General features: G+C 38.2%; 1 protein-coding gene across 1 annotated transcript; it reads left to right on the plus strand.

Moving 5' to 3' along the window:
• The first annotated feature begins 40 nt into the window (after positions 1-40).
• On the plus strand, positions 41-8,329 carry LOC143896261 (uncharacterized). The gene is given in 2 exon segments (XM_077403979.1): positions 41-5,673; positions 5,676-8,329. Coding segments are annotated over 2 exon segments (681 nt in total). The 5' UTR covers positions 41-5,040; the 3' UTR covers positions 5,724-8,329.
• Positions 8,330-21,138: the final 12,809 nt, after the last annotated feature.

A 21,138-nucleotide genomic window follows, 5' to 3' on the forward strand; every position in this document is an offset into this window, starting at 1 on the left:
TACTCTTGGCTATTCTATTAAAGCTATATCGAACATCGGTTATACGCAAATTTTAGATTTTCTTTAGAAAATCGCATATCGCATTGCCGTTGACACGTGCTTGTTAGTTATATATTTATGAATTTTCCTTTCAAGTTTACTCTTCTCTTTTGATACCGAGGTGTCAAGTTTGCGATATATAACGCAGCAAGATATAATACGTGGCGTTTTTCATCACGCGCCAGCTATCGGTCACGTTTTCGCCTCGCTATATATTGAAATCGAATCGATACGAATGATACGATCGCTTCAAACGTCGCGAATAAATCGTATTCAACAGACGACGCCGACGCGACGGTACAACTCGCCGATCTAATTGTAAGTCTTTCCCATGTCGTGTTAAACAGCCGTCGTGGAACCCTTCAGAAAGATTTTTAACTCTTTTCAACGCGAAACTTTCTTACATCGATATACACATATATACAATAATATTATATCTAAGAGAAAATCATAATCTCAGAATCAAATATCTCTCTCGATACACAAAAGGACGTTTGGCCTGCACCAAACTCGCTGGATTTGAACCCGGATAGACTTTTTCGGGTGCCCTATCTTGAAACAAAAGATCTCTGGAGTTCGCTTTAAATCAACCAAGTTTATCAAAGTGGCCCTGCGACGTAACTGGGATGAAATTATCATCCAAACAAAAGTACACAATTGCGAGTAATATAATTTTGAGTAATACCAATATAGGGCAAAGTATATAAAATACAAAGTACTTTTTTTAATCATCTTTCTATTATTTACGGTTGCCGAGAGATATATAAAGGTTTTATGAAAGTCAGAAATCATTTGGCGCCCGATCTTTACGGCACGCGCGCGCTTTATCATGTTAAATAAGCGTAAGGACGTACGTGTTAGTAACAAAATCCAGATATTCCAATAGCGCAGAGTATAAACTAAACAGTCCTTTTTGAATCATCTCTATGACAAAGTTAACGTAACGTCATTTTTTAAGAATTCTTTCTTGTTCGAGAGAGCATACTTCGCATTAAAGGATTAGCAATGATAAGGTGAATGTATTTATCGAGATTTGTTTAGATATCGCGCTCGGCGACGCTCGGCGGGAAGACGGTCCGAAATGCGACGGACGACACGAAACTAAATCCCAAGAAATACGTTCATCTTATCATTGTTATGCGTCCTTTAATGTGAGGCATGGTCTCTCGAACAAGATTAAACGATAAAAAGTTTCAGTATATTGCCGCATAAAGCTATTAGACAACGAGAGAAAGGAGGTACGAATGCCGTCGCCCTGATGTATATACTAAACGAGTCTCAGAAAAAATATACGTTGTCACAACGCTAATTGTTAATTTCTATTAAATAATTAGAAATTTTTTAGCAAAGTAATGTAAGTTATATGTATATCTTGCTGTTCCGAGAAAAATACATGCATATATATATATATATATAATAATAATTACGGGTTTTCTCAATTTACTACGGTGTCGTGATCAATGTGGGAAATGAGTTGAAACGTTTTGCGTATACCGCATACGCGTCAATTACTTGTATAGTAATTTAACAATTAAACAAATATAATTTAAAAATATAATAATAGTAATAAACGAAATTTTATATTTTAGTGTTAAGTTAAAATTAAACAATTAGAAGAATTTGATCACTTATCATGGAGATGCACAACGGATCATAAAAATAATTTAAAGTACGTATTAGGATGAGATATGCTATTATAGGCGAAAATGGCGATTCTCGGTGTCGAAAACTCCGTTTAAATCAGCAAAAGTATATCAGAATAGCATGTTGGGCAAGGAAGTCGACGGAGGTATTCTAAACGAGAACGATTCAGAACTGATGCGCACTCAGTGCGCACTGATGTGCACATTAAAGCCGTCGTACACAAATCAACGTAAAGGGTATGTTTAATATAAACGGGTTAAGTCACGAAATCCTCAATATTCTTTATTTTACTATTTAGTAAAATATGTATTGGGTATTTTATCAGTCAATATATTTGCATTTTACTTTAAGTATTAGAGATTAAATCAGTATACAACGGCTTTTTTTAAATGTGCACGGAGTAGTGCGCACTAGTTCTGCCAATGAAAAACACAATTAGTGCACGCTGCTATTGATGGTCGGAGCGCGGGAGCCTACTGCAACTTTTTTGCTCATCATGCTTCCCGCGTAACAGGAGTGATTTTTGAGGAATTACAGACGACTCCAAACTCGAGATTCTCGCTCTTTTTTCACAACTTAAAATTCTTTTCATAATTTTTATGATCTTTGATCTTTCAAGCGTGTTAACGAATGAATAATGTATTTCTCAAGCCGTTTGCCTCGTAAATCTATTATTCAATGGCATACTAAAATTGTTCATTGTCAAATGCATTGCAAAAATGCATACTTTGTACCATTGATCGTTACAAGACGTTATTGAAAAAAATGTTTCTCGAAAATTGTGTTTGAAATCTATATCTATTTGATTTTCATAAAAAAAGTCTATCTTAATTATGTAGAGAACGCTTAAGGGGGGATGGAAGGACACGTCACGCATGACATTTCATCGGAAAATTAACACGAGAGAGCAGATTGACGCGCTACCATATACATGTGTACTAGTGCATCGATACGTATATAGAATCTGGATCAGAGAGATTGATATATGAATCCAAACATTAAGAAATTTTCCCTGCATTTAAAATATAATACGATAGAGCGCACGAAAAAGGGTGAAGTGATTTTACGTTTCTCCTAGGCGCGAGGCGGAAGGAGAAGAGCGAAAGAGAAGGAGTGCCATAGGGTCATCCAGGGTCATCTGTTTGTCGACCCGATTGCAGGTCAAAGTTCCAGTTTCCCGTCGAGCGTGCGTGGTCGAGAGAGGACTGGCTCGTCGTTATGGCGAGGTGACGTAACGATCGCGTCATCATCGCTGGACATCGGGACATTGGGACATCGGGATGGAACGGAAGGTCGATGAACTCCCAGCTCCCAGGTTCAACCACGCAGCGTTCGTTCCGACCACGAGCGACCAGACGCGAGACGCGACTGGTTGGCTGGCTAGATGGCTGCAGGCTGCAGGCGCTGCAGCTTGCAGCTTGCAACCTGTAGCTTGTAGCCTCTGTAGCGTTAGGCAGAGGCACGGACGAGACGGGGTGAATTGGGTGAATCAAGTAAATGGGGGACGCGAGACGCGACGCGGCGGATCTGCTTTACTTCTCTCCCTCCCTCCCCCCATTGTTTTCGATACCTTCGATTCGACTTGTATTGAGCTCGATGTTCTCATGCCGTGACGTCGACGAAACGTATATATGCATCAACCCGTATGCATTAGCGACCGTAATGGTACCGTAAATCTCGTTTAACGTACCATTTACTAGACACGACCAAAATTTTCACGTTGGATAATTGGGCATAATTGCAGGTAAATAGCGGCCGTAATCACCGTCGAGACAATAAGTCTATAAAATAATTTGTTTTAGAACTAATCCTTCATTTGTAGCCAGTTTTATATTCGAGATCCCGTTTTCAAGAAAATTAGTTTAAAAATTTTTTTTTAAATTTATAATTTTGAAAATAATCTACGTTTCCAGTTACAAAAGTAATATGTATAATCATATACCATTTTTTTTAAAATATATTAAGCTGAGTTTTATTTTTCTTAATGAATTAAATCTTACATATTTTTATATATAATCTAGAATTATATAAATATAGGAAAATGAGAAGAGAAAGGGAGAGAGGCATCACGCATAATAATCTATGGTTATATAAATAATCCTAATTTTAAGTTTATTTCAGCTTGACCATCTTGATTTTCAACTTATTGCCAAGTCAAAATTATCCGATGTCCGACATTCCATTAATAATCGGAATCATCTAGCGATGAAATGTTAAAAACTGCAATGCGCGACCGCATGAGATGTAATTATATTAGTAAATAATCGATAATATTACCAGAAGAGAATCGATCGACGACTTACGAGGCACATAGCGAAAAAAGAGATAGTTTATGTTTAATTAATATAATACAATCAAGAGAGACAGAGAATATTAAATATTGCGCACTCCTTAAAAAATTTGTTAAAAGATATATAATATCTAAATAAAAGATATTTTGTTCGGACAAAAATATTTAAATTAATTTAAAAGAAAACGTCACGCACGCATGTATCTCTCTCGTGTAAACTTGCTAAAATCGAATAGGAATATGTCAGATTTATTTGTCAAAATCAAGTTGATTTCCACTGACAATGTATTTTATATATTGACAAGTTTAAATGTAATCGCGAAAGATCGGACATATATATCTCGGTCACTACGATGTCACGTGTTAATTATTGCTAATCGCTATATACCGTCCTTTTTTAAATTGTCGACGCAGAGTCTTCGATTCGAAGACTAAACCAAGACTTTTATCGGTGGCGGTGTCTCGTTTCCATTACCGCTGTGCAGCTCGATGCACATTGCAGCTTCCCACAACCCCCTCGCGATATCCTCGGTCGCGGTCGCACACGTACTCTCACGTGGACGGCGGGGCATGCGCGTGTTCCCGCGTTCAGCTGCGAGGGTATAAAAGATCGCGCGTCGAGCGCATTGGGCTCAGTTTAATCTCGTGAGAGCAAATCGTCCTGACGAGAAGAAACGATCGAGCGATCGATCGATCAGACAAAAAAGATAAATACAGTGGAGTAATAAATATAGTCTGGTGTTGCCAAAAGACCTAGAAGTATCGCGGAGTAACAGGTGTCCATTTCCGTGTATGAAAGTTGGACAGACAACTGGGATCCACTTTTGGTCCACGCGCGGCAAGTACGCGCGCGGCGCAACGATAACACCCGCTACATAAATCCGCGTGGATATATACATCTAGAATCTACATACATCCACAAAATCCGAAAGGACAAATATATGCAACGGTTCACGTAATAGACACGTAATAGTGTTACCCGGCCGCCACGGTATCCATCTTCGTCCTTTGGATATCTCGTTGCGTTACCGTTGTAGAACCGTGTGATTTCAAGTGTCACGAGTCAAATGTCAAATGATATGGAGGAGTCCACGCAGCTGACCGTGGATGATTTGAACAATCACCGACAGCATCATCATCGATATCATCATCATCATCATCATCATCGAGGTAGAACGTCGGTGATGGGTGATATCGGTGACGACAAGTGCAGCACTGACAGTACCGGAAGCAAAGAACATCTGTTGTGGCCTGGCAGCGCTGAACGATTGTGCAGATCCAGCAGGTCTCCGAGAACACAATGCTATCCGGAGCGGCTGCGAGGACGACCGACGCGATCGCAAGAGCAGCTTAGCACTAGCGTGCAAAGATCGTCGGAACGCACCTGGAGCCCTCCCAAGGACGTCAGGAGTCTACCTCGTGGTGGTGTTTCGCGCTTATCGTACTCCTCCAGTCCTTCGGATGCGCATAGCAGCAGCGACAGCGACTCTCTCAAGAGGTCCTCCACCACGGAAACTCTACGACGGGTCTTTCAGAATCTCAAGATTACCTCATCCAAGTGGGATAGCAACAAGAAGAAGAAGCACACGAAGAAGAGCCCAAAGACGATCTTGCGTAGCCCGGTGCTTTACATATATGTCCGAGGACCATCCGGTCTACCCACTCAAAGGATTCCCCGAAAATCCGCTTTTCAGCAGCAAATGATATACAACCATCCTTCTGCCAGGATCCGATCGATCTCTATCGATAGATACTTACACGACACCTCGTAAATGGGAGAATTTAATGCGGAGTGAGTTTTATCACCAATTTCGATCGCTGCGCAGAACCAAGATACTAGAACTGAAGAAACTAAAAAGTTAAGGATAAAATCGAAAAGGCATGCACGATCGAACGTCGTCCTTTGATCGTCGTGCTCGCGATATAACTACAAACATAACTCGTTACGTCTCGTCACGTCGTCGTTGTTGCGGCGTTGTCTTTGCCAGATGAAAAATTACGAATTCCAAAGGGAATCACGCGATATCCGTAATTTCTGGGCTCTTCCTGCATGCCTTTCCCCTTTCTCTCACGTTCCTCCGTTTCCTCGTCGTTCATTCGACCGCGATTACATTTCACGTGCGACTTACTCACTACCGTAATATACCGGCGTAACTTCTCGAGTCGAAGCAGGCGAGAGAATGCCTACTTCCTTTTCAAGTAGTATAAGTCAAGCGTATAACGCCGACTCAACGCGAGTTATTCGCTCGGCGATGAGCTCAGCGAGACGAGCGATGAGGAAGGAAATGAAAAAACAATTAACATAAAAAGAGATTACGTTAAACTGCCGTATCTCTTGATATACGCCACGATCGTAATGGTTGCATACGATCTTCGATACTGGATAATATGCAAAAATTATTTGCATATTATTGAATTACGGAAGTGAACGACAAAAGAACGTACGGTCGATCTTGTTGATTATTTTCTGAATTATTAATCTTGAATTGAGATATGCAATGTATATCAAGAGAATAAGATGAACTTTCGTGTATTCAGGATCGTCTGCACAATAGTTTCTAATACTTTTGCAACACCTTTTTATATTAAAAACTTTGTCGCAGAGTGTTTAAAGCCAAAAAACTCTCTTTCTCACTCTCCCTCTCGTCACGATATATGTTGTGTACCTACATGTAGAACTAAGCGTACGCGAAATGTTTAGAATGTACGAACGCGTGCAGACTGATAGATTTAATGTACAATATTAATGTGTATTATATAATTCATATTATCACTCATCAGTAAACTTATATGCAAGATTTTAAACACATTAAACACATCATTATCTCTATATTGTAATTTCCACTAACAAGAATTTAATTATTTAATAGAAATTACTCTCTTTTTTTAATGAGAGACGAGAAATTACGATGTAATAATAATAATAACAATAACAATAATAATGTCGCAAAAAGGTTAAATTAAACTACTCGATATGCTGGAAAATGCAATTTTCGAATGCATTCAAACGACGCATACATGCCTCCAGGTATCAAAGTAACTTTATAGCGAGGGCTACGAATACATTTGAGAGAAAAAGTCGAACAAACGATAAATTAATATAATTATTTCTCGTTTATACTTATGTTGTTCCTTCATTCATCATTGTCCATCATAATGAGGATAATATACTTTTATCATACTTTTCATCGGCACTATAAAGAGTCGCGATTTCTTAATCGCGCGATAAAAGTCAATTACGTATCTATATCTATATCGGTGCGTAAAATTTATAATATATCTCAAAATTATTATAGATGCAAAATAAGAATATTGTCCTCAATAACTTGTAATGTGATAATTGTACTATTATAATTGTGAATTATTATGTATAAGAAAAGCAAATCATTCATGTAAGAATATTGTTTATAACAGCGAACCATCTCGGTTGCGCGAAAGAAATAGTCTTTTATTTGTATATATATATAGTATTAAAAATCAAGTATTCAAAAATCAGTATTATTTAAGTACAAGATATGTAGATACATTATAAGAATTGGGATCGACGGATATTGTTGAAAAATAATAAGCGATACATATCACTATATTGATGTTTTCCAAACACTCGTAACTTTTAAGATATTAATGAGCAAGATTGACTTGAGTTAAAATAAAAAAGAACAAAGTGCGCGTTTAGGTTTTTTGAAAAGATCCGAAATATTATTAAATCTATTAAAAAATTCTTATCGCTTATCTTAAATAATTATATCCATTTTTTTATATTTTTGTATAATATTACCATATTTTATTCACATAAATTTACAATTTATTATTTAGATATAACTAAAGTTGTATGATCCTAGATCTATTTGTTTTTAAATCTATCGAAAACTTATATCAAAGTTACAATGTTAAACAAATGACTCATTAATACCAGTTACGATTGTTTCTTTCCGCGTTGATTGTTACGTAAACAGCAAAAAGCTTAATCAGGTTAATTGGTAGTATATACGTATAATCGCACGACATATAATTATTATTGTTTATGGAAGAAAAAACGTGCAACAAGTGTACGTTGAGGGAATCCTTCATAACTGGCAAAAACTGATTAATCACAAAAAGTCGAAAAATGTAATATAAAATATAAGGAAAAAAACAAACTAAAATGTGATTAGCAAAAATGTATGACTCATGAAATACAAAAGCGATTGGGACAAAAACACGCACGCGCGCGCGCGCGCGCGCGCGCACACACACACACACACACACACACACACACACACACACACACACACACACACACACACACACACACACACACACACACACACACACACACACGCACGCACGCACGCACGCACACACGCACGCACGCACGCACGCACGCACGCACGCACACGCACACGCGCACACGCGCACACGCGCACACGCGCACACACACACACACGCACACGCACACACACATCTTGAGAAACCTTCCTCAAACTCATCTATAAAGAATGTTTGTGCGATTCATCTCTAGTGCCTTGAAGGTACTCCCAAGCGTGTCTGCACGATTAGATGTTATCAATAAGCGAAAATGCGAGAGAACAAAATTATATGCGCCACGGTCGCGGGTCATCGTTAAATATACATGCGTAAATATGATGATGTAATCGCGCGGAATAATCGTCGTGTTGCAACAAGAAAGATGGGATAAAAATAGGTTACACTCAGGACTGAATGTTTTGTATTGTTTATCTATATCGACCTTTAGATTTCAAATAAACGTTTTTCATTCTAAAATCTTTTTTCCCTTTTTTCTACCTTCTACCAAATCCTAACGCAACGTAACCATAAAAAATGTACGAACAATGATATCATTAGAAATAAATTGGCAAAATAGTAGTAGTAAAAATAATATAATTCAAATGACAAATTTCGCAAACCAAACGGCACAGTTTTTATACTTGGAAAAACGATGCTTGGAATCATACATTTTGTTCACGTCATTTATACTATATTTTATAATAGCATATAAAGCTTCGTAGAATCCAAGAAAATCTAAATACATGAACATTATTTCTCGCACGATTTCAATATCATTTTCACAGATCAGAATAATTCGCGACCGGTTCTTTATATTCGTATCCTAGACAGAGGATCGTCTTAAAAATACGTGGTGCACGTTAAAAGCAGAAGTCAATCGAAGCTTGCCAAGCACGCCATGTGTATGAAGTTAGCATATCAATTGTCAGCATATCAAAAAAAAGTAAAGTTCTCTTTGCATACAACCGAGTTCTATAGTTCCTGATAAATTTTAACAATTGTTCTGGTCATTTAACATAAATAAACGGAAGTTGAGAAATGATATGCTAACTTCCCGCGAAGTCAGCATATCATATAATTTTTTAGCCAGTGTTCAGAACTGTACGGAACTATCGTCAGGGGGTTTAGAACTATTGTTTAAAATCTCAAACGAGCCGAGAACTTATCGCAGAAGCATAGCATATCACTCTAGTACGAGTGATATGCTGATAATACGTGTTAATAATTATTTAGAGATAGTTAATGGTCAAAACTATATTATAGAACTATAGAACTCGTCAAAAACTATAAAATTCATTGGAGTAAATTTCGAAAAAGTTATATGATATGTACTGACTTCGCGGAAAGTTAGCATATCATTTCTCAACTTCCGTTTATTTATGTTAAATGACCAGAACTATTGTTAAAATTTATCAGAAACTATAGAACTCGGTTGTATGCAAAGAGAACTCTACTTTTTTTTATATGCTGACAATTGATATGCTAACTTCATACACATAGCACGCCCGGTCAATTTCTGAAAGTTGCGGTATACGTAAACCCGAATTCAGACTAACAATAAGCAAACGCGAACAAATACTCGTTTCAACGAGTACGAACGGCGAGTCTCTGTATCCAACGCGTATCTTAACGCGCTACACACACATTGGGCAACATTTGGGAAATATCTTTCGCGGAGGAGAGAAAGAGGATAGGTATAGGTAGGTAGGTAGGTAGGTACGTACGCGCATTGCAGTCGCGGTAAGTATGTGTTTTTATCCATGGCCATGACAGAACTAAAGCCTGACCTAGTTGCAGGAGCTTGCACTCCTGTGTGACGTCAGGATGCGCAGGAGCCCCATTCACGAGTCTTGGACTAAGTAAATCAGTATCCACCTCCGTGAAATGTCATAGTTCATTCAATGATCAGCTAGCTTATTCTCTTTCTCTCGTTCATTTCTCTCTGTCTCTCTGTCATATCATTGTCTGCCTATTCTCTTTGCCATTTATAAAAAATAGCTCTTTTCTTTAACGTTATATAAACATCCTTCCATCAATTTTGAATTATTCCGATTATCATTTATTCCAAAAAAAGTTAATCCCTCACGTTTAATTAAATAGCCACTTTCCGCTCTCTTCAATGCCTTGATATCTTTACTGCTTTCATAGATATATATTATAAAATGTTTATCGTTGACATCTTATAACGTCAACATAAATTTCTTTTAAAAAAAATCGATTTTAAAATAAAATAAATTTCACTTTAGAGAGGATTATAATAGTCCGCTAGTGCCCTTTTTTCTACCGTCTCATGAAGATTACAGCACTGATAGATTTAATTTGAAATCGATTAAACGTGTTATTACCGTTATTATTCTACAATTCTACAAATGAGCTGAAAAAATGCTGATCAAAAAAATCCAACTTCAATAGTAACTTATGCCAGGGTATACTACGAAAATTTAAAATTCTCTCAAAAGTATCTCAAATTATACGGGGAATCGAGATATTCCAAATTCATGGAAAACTTCTATCACCCCTTCGAAGCTGACGAGTACTTATTGTTAGTTGGTCTCTCCCGGAGAATGCTGAAACGGTCACACGAAACGCAAATAAGTATAGTTTTCTCTCGAGATAGACGCAGCTTCTAACGTGAACTCTACGCTCTATGTTTGACTGCCCGTGATCCTTCGCTTTCTCTTCCCCATCCCCCTACGCTCTACGCCCTACGCCCTACGTCCTATGCCCTACGCAATGTCTTTGGCCCAGTTTTCTCATCGGCGCGCGGCGCGGCGCGGCGCGGCGCGGCGCGGCGCAGCGCGGCTCGGCGTAGTGACGTCATTCACGTCATTGAGAAGGCCACTGACAATACGTCCCAGTTTCCAGTTTTCAGTTCCTGCCGCCGCGCAATGCGGAACAAACTCGGTCGGGGCTTAATCCTGTAGCCTTCGATTCTTTGTCGCGGTCAATTTTGGATCTCACTCCTCGTACGTATGTACATACGATACGTATACGTAGGCGTGTACCACACTAGGCGTCGCGCGATGACCTGTTCTCGTCGCGTTCTCCATTCCGCGTGAATATCGCGATCGCGACGCGCATCATCACGCCCCTCGAGGCTCAAACAACAGTTACAGTTGACCATTTTCGAATTAACAAGTTATGAAATGTCTAGAAAAGTTTACATAAAATATATAGATATTGTCTTAAAAAGGCAATTATACACGGATACAATCGTAGCGATCAGATGACGATGGTCCCGTAACCGATATTCAAGAATATCATTTTAATTTAGAATTTTGGGAGAGCTGCACTCTCTTCTTCTCATTCTGTCTCTGCTCAACTCTCCCTTTCTTCCTCCCTCCCCCCCCTCTCTCTCTCTCTCTCCATCTATAATATAGATTTTGGAAACTAATTATACTGCGTTCATCGAACCTACCGATCGATGTCAAGGGGTGAATGTACCTGCGAGAGAAGTAATTTTGAAAATTAATACGTGCAATATGCCGATTAATTGATTCCCAACCAAAAACACACGCATTGATTATACGTTCTCTCTATATGTATAATATATGTATCTAAGCATATGTATGCGTATAATTAAATGGATCAACAAGAAGTTTTGATTATATTCTGATCTATTTGTATCACAAAAATTACTATAATTGTACGCGTAGAAATCGGAATAAACAAATAATTCTAACGTTATCTCGTCGAAAAGACGTACAGCTATAATCCTCTGCAAGATATAATATTACCCTCCCCCCCACGCCGAGAATCTCATAAGCTTGATATCTTAATTCACGTGGACAGAAACGTGAGGCGCGGTATATATAAACCAATTACAAGACACTTTCTTCCCGCTCCCGCTATTACCATCGCCTTTACGATAGATTCGATAACGCGACAAAGCACGTTTGTCCACTATTATATAGCTCTGTTAATAATACACTACTAGAAAGGAAGTGTTTGACATGTTTTGTTAATTAGACGAGTTATAAGAGAAGGTATGTGATTATGCTTGACGATGACGTCTGCTGGCATTCACGTAACAAAGACCAATATTATTGTCGACAACTTGCATAACTGCGCATAGGGCACAATGACAAAAACTCGACTGATTACGCAACGCTGTATAACAATGCCAATTGCGAATGTATAAATGGGCTCTACGGCTTACGGCATAAAGCTCGACTGTCATTTTCTTTCTCAGCCGGTCCGTTGCTTTATCTCTCTCGAAAAATAGCCATTGATTCTAAGGCATCCTGCCGTTAATTATTTAACCAACTTGATGGCAAATCAAAACGATATAATATATACCTAATGTACTTTTGTTTATTAATTATATTTATAATATTGATAAATTGTAGCTTACGTACAGTAATTAGCTATACAAGAAATCGCAAAAAGCAACAATTGAAATAGATCTGATTTCGTGTCGGTGGTAATTGTTTTTAACAGAAAATTTTTGCAATTTTAGAATTATTTAAAAACAATTTAGAAATTATTTTAAAATTTTATTTATAGAAAAATTTATCACTTAATTTTAAATAACAAAACTACAACTATAAACATAAAATACTGTATAATGTTACAGTGATTTAAAAAATTATATTACATATGATTTATCCTTTATGTGAGGTGTTACTATGATGACTTTACCCTTACTATGATTTATCATTTATCTCACTGTGCCTCAAGCAAAAGTAATCTCAAAAGACTTGTTAATATATAAATATGCAATAATTTACAGTTGTTGCAGCGCTCCAATTGTCGGCAATTAATTTGAAAATTGGAAAATTATTACATCGATATGCATAAAACGTATTTCACGATTTTCACAAATGAAGCCACGAATAGCCAAATTTATCTTGTGGCTATTACGTTATGTCGATGTAATAGTATGATAACGTAATGTACGTGTTGTTTATATACGTCTCAAATCTTCTTGATTCGAGAGCTTTCAATAGCGATGACGTAAAATTACATAAAGGGTTTATGTTTCAGAAATAGCATGTGTTACCTGCACAATTATACGTAATATGGATTAATTGAAACAACACGTAACAAAACGCAAACATAATAGAACCGACCATGTACTTATATAATTTACCTATTTATAATTATAAGAATGAGATAAACATGTGTACTTAAGTTATGCATTTTGTTTTAAAATAATTCATAACAATTGATGTATTAAATAATATTTAATAATATTAATAATTTATTAGAAACATGTTTATGATGTATTTATCGTTCTAATATTTCTCATGAAATTTATTGTTATATAATGATACGTATAAGTTAACCGAGCATTAATATATTTTTGTGACTTACATAAAATCCGTCCTATTTCATAATATTGCACTTTTAACGTAAAACGTTTGTGTTTGCGTGCAAAGTCTCGTTAATATTCATCGGCCGCCACCAAAGTTCTCTTCTGCATGGCTCTAAGTCGCAATAACGAAACAATATGCTTTGTCGTTAATTGGATACTCGGGTCGTTGCTTTATTATATAAAAACCAGTTATTAAAATACGCCGCTTTGTTACGTAACGCTCAGTATATCTCCCTGCCGATGCGTGTGACATTGGTTTTGGTTCTGTTATATGTATATTATATATATTAGCACGTAACAAAAAACTCGGAAGTTTCAACTTAGCGTAAACGAGTGTTTTCTTTCTTTTACATTAACAAAATAACAACCAACATACGACGTTCATGAGAAAAATGTCTTAAATTAATAATTTTTTAAACTTATCTTAATTCTTTTAAAAATTTATTTATTATATGTATATAACACACACAACGTAACATCTAAATTAAATTTTACACGTACATACATATTTGTGTGATGTTTATATATACACATAACATTTTACTCACATTTTATTCATTTTATATCTTAAAAGAGGATTATACAATTCACGAATTGTGTCCACTTTTGGTTTAGAGTCAGTCCAGACAACTACGAGAGTACTTATACTTTTGTAACGCTTTTTACATTAAATTCGTCATCACATCAGAGAAAACCGAGAATTTGGCTGAAGAATTCGGCGTAGGTCTATAAGACGCGTAATTTTCAACCAATCTCCAATTAGCATTGTGTGCCGCATATGCCAAATAGTCTTAAAAAACATTCATTGAACAGCATGAATGAAGTAATTATTCGAGTTGTGGCTACTCTCCCTCCTCTCTCTCTCTCTCTCTCTCTCTCTCTCTCTCTCTCTCTCTCTCTCTCTCTCTCTCTCTCTTCCTACACCCGATCCTTACATAATCAGATTCATAACGTAATAACATAACACTTACTACTACTAACGCGAGTAAAAAAACACCTCTTCTAAGCTAGCAGGACCAAATCGGCAGAATCAAACCGGACCTATCAGAATATTTAGTACCCATTTTGTGCTTTGTACCACTAATAACAATTTTATATCCCGTGCCATTTCGGAGAAAATCGTGGCGTTGCTACCTTAGCATTAAGCTAGAAAGACCACAAGAAAATAAAAAAAAAGAAAATTAAATACAGAAATTTGAAGGACTGAATTTGTACTACGTTGTACCATACAAATAAACTTAATATATTCATCCCTTCTGCTTCAAACAACTCCTAATAAAACTGAATCCTATTAGTCTGAAGAGAAAAGTACACTTTCTCATCAGCAGAATCAATTGCTACTTGTAGACTCGATTCAGGATAATTTTTATCACAAAAATATGAAGTTTCAGATTTAGTACCCCAGCCGTTTGATGGAAAACTACCCCCGATCCCTAACAGTTTCAAGAGTGTGAAATACTCTTTCTTTTTATTTTAGTATTTAGAAATTAGTAAACAATATTTAGTCGCAAAATAATTAATTTTATTCATTTTAAGTACAGTTCTCTTTTAAGCCGAAAAGATGGGGTGGTTTTTTTGCGAAGAAGTTGTAGCTCAATAATCGAAATGCATATATTTTGCGAGCTCATAAATTAGTTAACGATATTTAGTCGCAAAATAATTAATTTTATTATGGTTACCGGAATAGTTATTACCCCGAAAATATAATATGTTTAATAAATTAATAAAACAAAATGCTTCTAAAGAAATTTTAAGAGCTAATCTTGCAATATATGTCGCTACATTTTGTGTTTCGCGAGGTAGACGAGCGCCTCGCGAGATTAGAGGAGCGCCTCGCGAAGCACATAAGCACCCTCGCGAGGTTAGAGGAGCACCACGCGAGGTACAGAAGCACCCTCGCGAGATTAGAGGAGCGCCTCGCGAGGCACAGAAGCACCCTCGCGAGTTTAGAGAAGCACCACGCGAGGAACAGAAGCACCCTGGCGAGGTTAGAGGAGCACCTCGCGAGGCACAGAAGCACCCTCGCGAGGTTAGAAGAGCACCACGCGAGGTACAGAAGCACCCTGGCGAGGTTAGAGGAGCACCTCGCGAGGTACAGAAACACCCTCGCCTTTGTCGGGACATCGGCGATTTCGTTGAAGGTTTATCGCCAAGCACGCTGTGAAATTAGCGCGAGAACAATAAAATTCATAAGTCTCATATAATAGTGTTCGTATTTAATGAAATAAGAGAATGCAAAAGATTACTTTGACAAATCATTATGGTTACCGGAATAGTTATTTCCCCGAAAATATAATATGTTTAATAAATTAATAAAACGAAGTGCTTCTAAAGAAATTTTTAGAGCTAATCTTGCAATATATGTCGCTACATTTTGTGTTTCGCGAGGTAGACGAGCGCCTCGCGAGATTAGAAAAGCGCCTCGCGAGGCACATAAGCACCCTCGCGAGGTTAGAGGAGCACCACGCGAGGTACAGAAGCACCCTGGCGAGGTTAGAGGAGCACCTCGCGAGGTACAGAAGCACCCTGGCGAGGTTAGAGGAGCACCTCGCGAGGTACAGAAGCACCCTCGCCTTTGTCGGGACATCGGCGATTTCGTTGAAGGTTTATCGCCGAGCACGCTGTGAAATTAGCGCGAGAACAATAAAATTCATAATTCTCATATAATAGTGTTCGTATTTAATGAAATAAGAGAATGCAAAAGATTACTTTGACAAATCATTATGGTTACCGGAATAGTTATTTCCCCGAAAATATAATATGTTTAATAAATTAATAAAACGAAGTGCTTCTAAAGAAATTTTAAGAGCTAATCTTGCAATATATGTCGCTACATTTTGTGTTTCGCGAGGTAGAAAAGCACCTCGCGAGGTAGAAAAGCACCTCGCAAGGTAGAAAATCACCCCGCGAGGTAGAGGAGCACATTTTGTGTTTCGCGAGGTAGAAAAACAGCTCGCAAGGTAGAAAAGCACCTCGCAAGGTAGAGAAGCACCTCGCGAGATAGAGGAGCACCCTCGCCTTTGTCCGGGACATCGACGATTTCGTTGTAGGTTTATCATGTCACTGGCTGAAGGCAGAGTAATTTTTATAGGCACGGTTTTATTAAACTGAGCACGATTTTATCAGACCTGGTCACGATATTGTCAGACCAGTTTGATAATACTGCGTTTTCTCATTTTTTGGAAAATTATTAATATTTCAGTTTGTGTTTAACTTTCAAGATTATTGCTATGATATATGGACAGCCAAATAAATGAACTATTTAAAACTGCACAGTTTGTTTTTTTGAAGCATTTCTGCGCTTAGATATACGCTTCGGTTCTCAGGGGCTCGGTAATTGCCAACTCTCCCCTATTGATCTCTTACTGGAAACGATGGAGACTTTATCGTATCCATGATCTTAGAAAGTATAGTGTATACAAATCGCAACAACTGACTTTTTTTATATACATTTTACATTAGTGATATATATTAGCGATATTTAAATCCTGATAAAAATATGTACACGGAAAGAACAATTTTGCTGAAGCAGGTATCTAAAAACAAAACAAGTAACTTCCGTCGCCGCCAGTAAATAATTCGAAACAACACTCGTTTTGGTTCGACCCAACTGGCCAAATTATTATTATTATATGTGGTAAAAGTATTAACTTGGCCAGTTGGGTCAAACCAAAACGACTGTAGGTATCTAAAAATTTAGCTAGATACAGATCTGAAAATAATTTTGTTGCACCATCAAAATAATTATAGTAAGTCGCTGAAATATGATAATGCTGTAAAAAATTTTGACATTTTAGTAATCAGTATAAGCGTTCTACATAATTATTTTGATGATCCAACAAAATTACTTTCAGATCTGTATTCAGCTAAATTTTTAGACACTTCAGCAAAACCATTCTTCCCTTGTGCTGCATATATACGGTTTTTTAAATAAAAATATGAATTATATCGATTTCTTCCTTGGTATGCAGCATCGAGAATGCAGCAGCGCAGTGCTGCTTGTTAACCCTATTAGGTATACTACACAGTGAAGTCTCCAAGATCCCAGCCCAACTTCTTTTTTTCGCGTGTTTCTGGACTTTTTTGTCCCCTATATTCTCTTTCTTTTTACTCGCATATCTCGAAACTCTTAAAAGTGCGTTCCGTTTCACGCATGATGTGTGTGCGCATAATGCATCGCTTATCCTTGTTTAACATTCGGTGAACAACAAGGATAAATGATGCATTATGCGCATCATGCGTGAAACGGAACGCATCGATTTAATTCTATCGATTATTCATTGATCGATTCTCAATCGATTATTAAAAAAATAAATAAATAAATAAATAAATAAATTGACGTTTCGCTGAAGTTACGATGACAAATGTGGATGGGATCTCCGAGACCTCACAGAGAGAGAGAGAGAGAGAGAGAGAGAGAGAGAGAGAGAATTATTAGAATAATTTAAATAAATGATATTATTGTAGATTTGTATTATAAGTTATCATTTGAGTTTTTGAAAACCACTTTTGCCATTGGTCATAAACTTGGGTCAGATTATATTCTTTCGAAAAAATAAAATGTAACGATCGCAAGCGATCAGTCAGATTTAGATGAAAGCACTGAAAATCTGAACTGCTTCGTGTTCGCCAAATACTGGGAAAACGAGAAAAGAAGACTGTGCGTGTGTGTGCGCAAGAAATCAAAACCAGCGCCGTAAAACGCGACGTCTTCTCTCGAAAAAATATGCGGCGTCCCGTCGAAGCAACGTCGAATTTTTTCGACAAAACCGTCTCGTAGAATTTTATTTCGCGCTCGTCACGATCAAAATCATTCGATCGGAATAATTGTACTTTATACGCTTGCGAAAGTATATCGCGTTTGTGAAATTTACAAGTGCCGTGTGAGATCGACTATAGACCGTCGTAAGTGACAACATCGCGAATATGATCAGCCGTGCGTGATGTTGGAGCAGTGGCGGAGCCAACCGACCGCGACGAAACAACGGCTGGTGAGTAAATTTTGTTTATTATATTATATAATTAATTGTTTGCATATTTAATATTTTAATATCATTATATATACATCATAATAACCGGAATTAATCGGTGTGAACAACTACAATTATTAAATAAATTATTTTATAAAATATTTTATTCGCGTCGCATCGTGTAAATCAAGACGGTTACACGATGCAAAATAATCTATCGTATCGAGACGAAAACGATGACTCGTTGTTAGTAGTATACCTAAGACGATACAAACCGCGATGATCAGACGAGCGCACGAGCAAGGACACTTTAGCGTCAGCAAAACAGAAGCACCGTTGCCGTTGCAGCCGTAGAGACTATTGGTTTATATAAAGGAATGAGACCAAAGGGTAATAACAAATTGTACAATATTAATTGTATTTTAGCCGAACAAAAGCAGGTTAAACAAGAAGGATTTTTAAACGTAATTAGCAAAGGAGACGTTCCACTAGATACGTACGTTGATCATCCGGGCCCGATGCCCAGCGCGAGAAAAAGTTATCGACATATTTTTTATCACAATAGACGCGTTTAGCAAGTTTGTACGGTTATACGCCACTAGGGCTACCGATATCGCCGAGGTGCTTAACCGTTTACAAAAACAGTCCGATGTATTTGGAAACCCGCGGAGAATTATACGATCAGACCGCGGCACCGCGTTCACGTCTAGCGCGTTTAAAGAGTGTCGCGATGAGGAAAGAATTCGGCACATCCTCTTAACAACGGGGATACCTAGAGATAACGGGCAGGTCGAAATAAGAATTAACCGCACACTCGTACCACTTTTAACGAAATTGACAGCTCCGGACCCAGGGACGTGGTTCAAGTTCTTAACGATTGCGCAAAAATATAAAAATGCCACACCGAGTAGGAGTACGGAGAAAACACCGTTTCAGTTAACGTTTGGTACACACGTGCGCCTAAAAGAAGACGCACACGTACGCGAAATGCGATCGAAAACGAATGGGCACAAATGTTTGAAGAAGAACGCGATGATATTCGTATAGAGACAAAAAAGAAGATAGCCGAAATTCGAGAGGAAAATTTAAGAAATTTTAATAAGAAAAGAAAGAAAGGCCCGAACGCGGTTAGGCCCAGGCCGTAAGTTTTGCGTAATAAGTTTTTAGGTCCATACCGTATAATTAAGACAACGCGGAACGATCGGTACTCGGTACGTCGTTACCAAAGTTAGGCGATCACGAGGGTCCTCGGGAGACTTCGACAGCAGCTGATTCTACGAAGCTGTGGCTACGCGACGTAGAATCAGAAAATGACGCCTCGCTCTTAACGAGCCTGATTACATCGTCGACGAGCTGCATCGCGAATAAAATTCCGATACAACGCGCGGTCGCGCAATTCGACTAACCGCACGTCACGATTTTATCCGATGGATCTTGCCGCGAAATCGGCAAATGACTCTATCTCTCAATAGATGGCCACCTATACTTGAATTCGCAGCCGCGAGAGCGGCTAATTACTGGAAACGTGTATCTTCCCCCGGTCACAAAATTCGTTCGTAGTCCAAAGACGTGCTCGAGAAAGCTAATCCCTCGCCGAGTTTCTCATTCCTAAAGCCAAAGTCTCATAAATTCAGCGAATCTCTGTCACGGCGCGCTAAGATTTAGTTGGGGGGAAAAAAATGAGGAAGGAAGAGCCTCGAAAGGGCGAGTCATTCCGCAGCCCGACAGTCCGGATTATCTCGACGAGATTCTGGTTTTCTCGCGAAATCTTAACGATCCGTCTCGTCTTCGAGTTTTCTTCGCGTTCGCTATATAAATACGGCAACGCCAGATATTTCTACCATATAGTTGAATAACGTGTCACATATTCATCACCCCGTTATAAAAAAAAAGTCACTCACCGACCGACGCGCAACGGGCGGAGTTAGTCAGCCACGTAGCTCCGACGATTCTGTAACGCAAAAATGAAAGATTCGTATTAAATAGACGCTAAAAATAATCAATCAAATTCAAAAAATGATTTTTACACGCGTCTACGTCGTCTTTTATTTAGATTTACCAATATATAATTGACTTATTTCCTGAGAAAAACCTTTATGAGAATAAACTTTTGTAAAATTATAGATAAAATTTCGGATTCTCAAATTATTTCTCGCTTGTCGCGAGATAAATCGACGCGAATAAATAGAAAAGAACTATTAATTTTAAAAATAAGGAATAACACTTACCCCAAGGTTGCTCCGTCGGGGCCCGATCGGGCCTCCTCCTCCTCTCCACGATTCGCCAGGTCCTTCTCCGTTGGCCGGTTGGCGCACTCACTCACTTCGCGAAAATCGACGATAAGATCCGCGCGACACTCCCGGCCCGGCATCAATCGTTCGCAGGTAGACGAACATGGCGGAATTTCGTAAATCGCACGGCCAACTTCACTCGCGGACTCGCCTGGACTCGCCAAAAGCAACCGTGGCGTCGGCGTCGCGTCAGTCACTCGCGACTCGCGACTCGCGACGTTCGCGAAACGAAAATCGACCGATATATCGTCGCTTGTCGCAACGGAAAAATTACGACCGATACGATGAGAATAATATAGC

The sequence above is a fragment of the Temnothorax americanus genome, unplaced genomic scaffold, assembly GCF_048541705.1.
Source record: "Temnothorax americanus isolate GAGA-0224 unplaced genomic scaffold, ASM4854170v1 Scaffold18, whole genome shotgun sequence".
NCBI classification, from domain to species: Eukaryota; Metazoa; Arthropoda; class Insecta; order Hymenoptera; family Formicidae; genus Temnothorax; species Temnothorax americanus.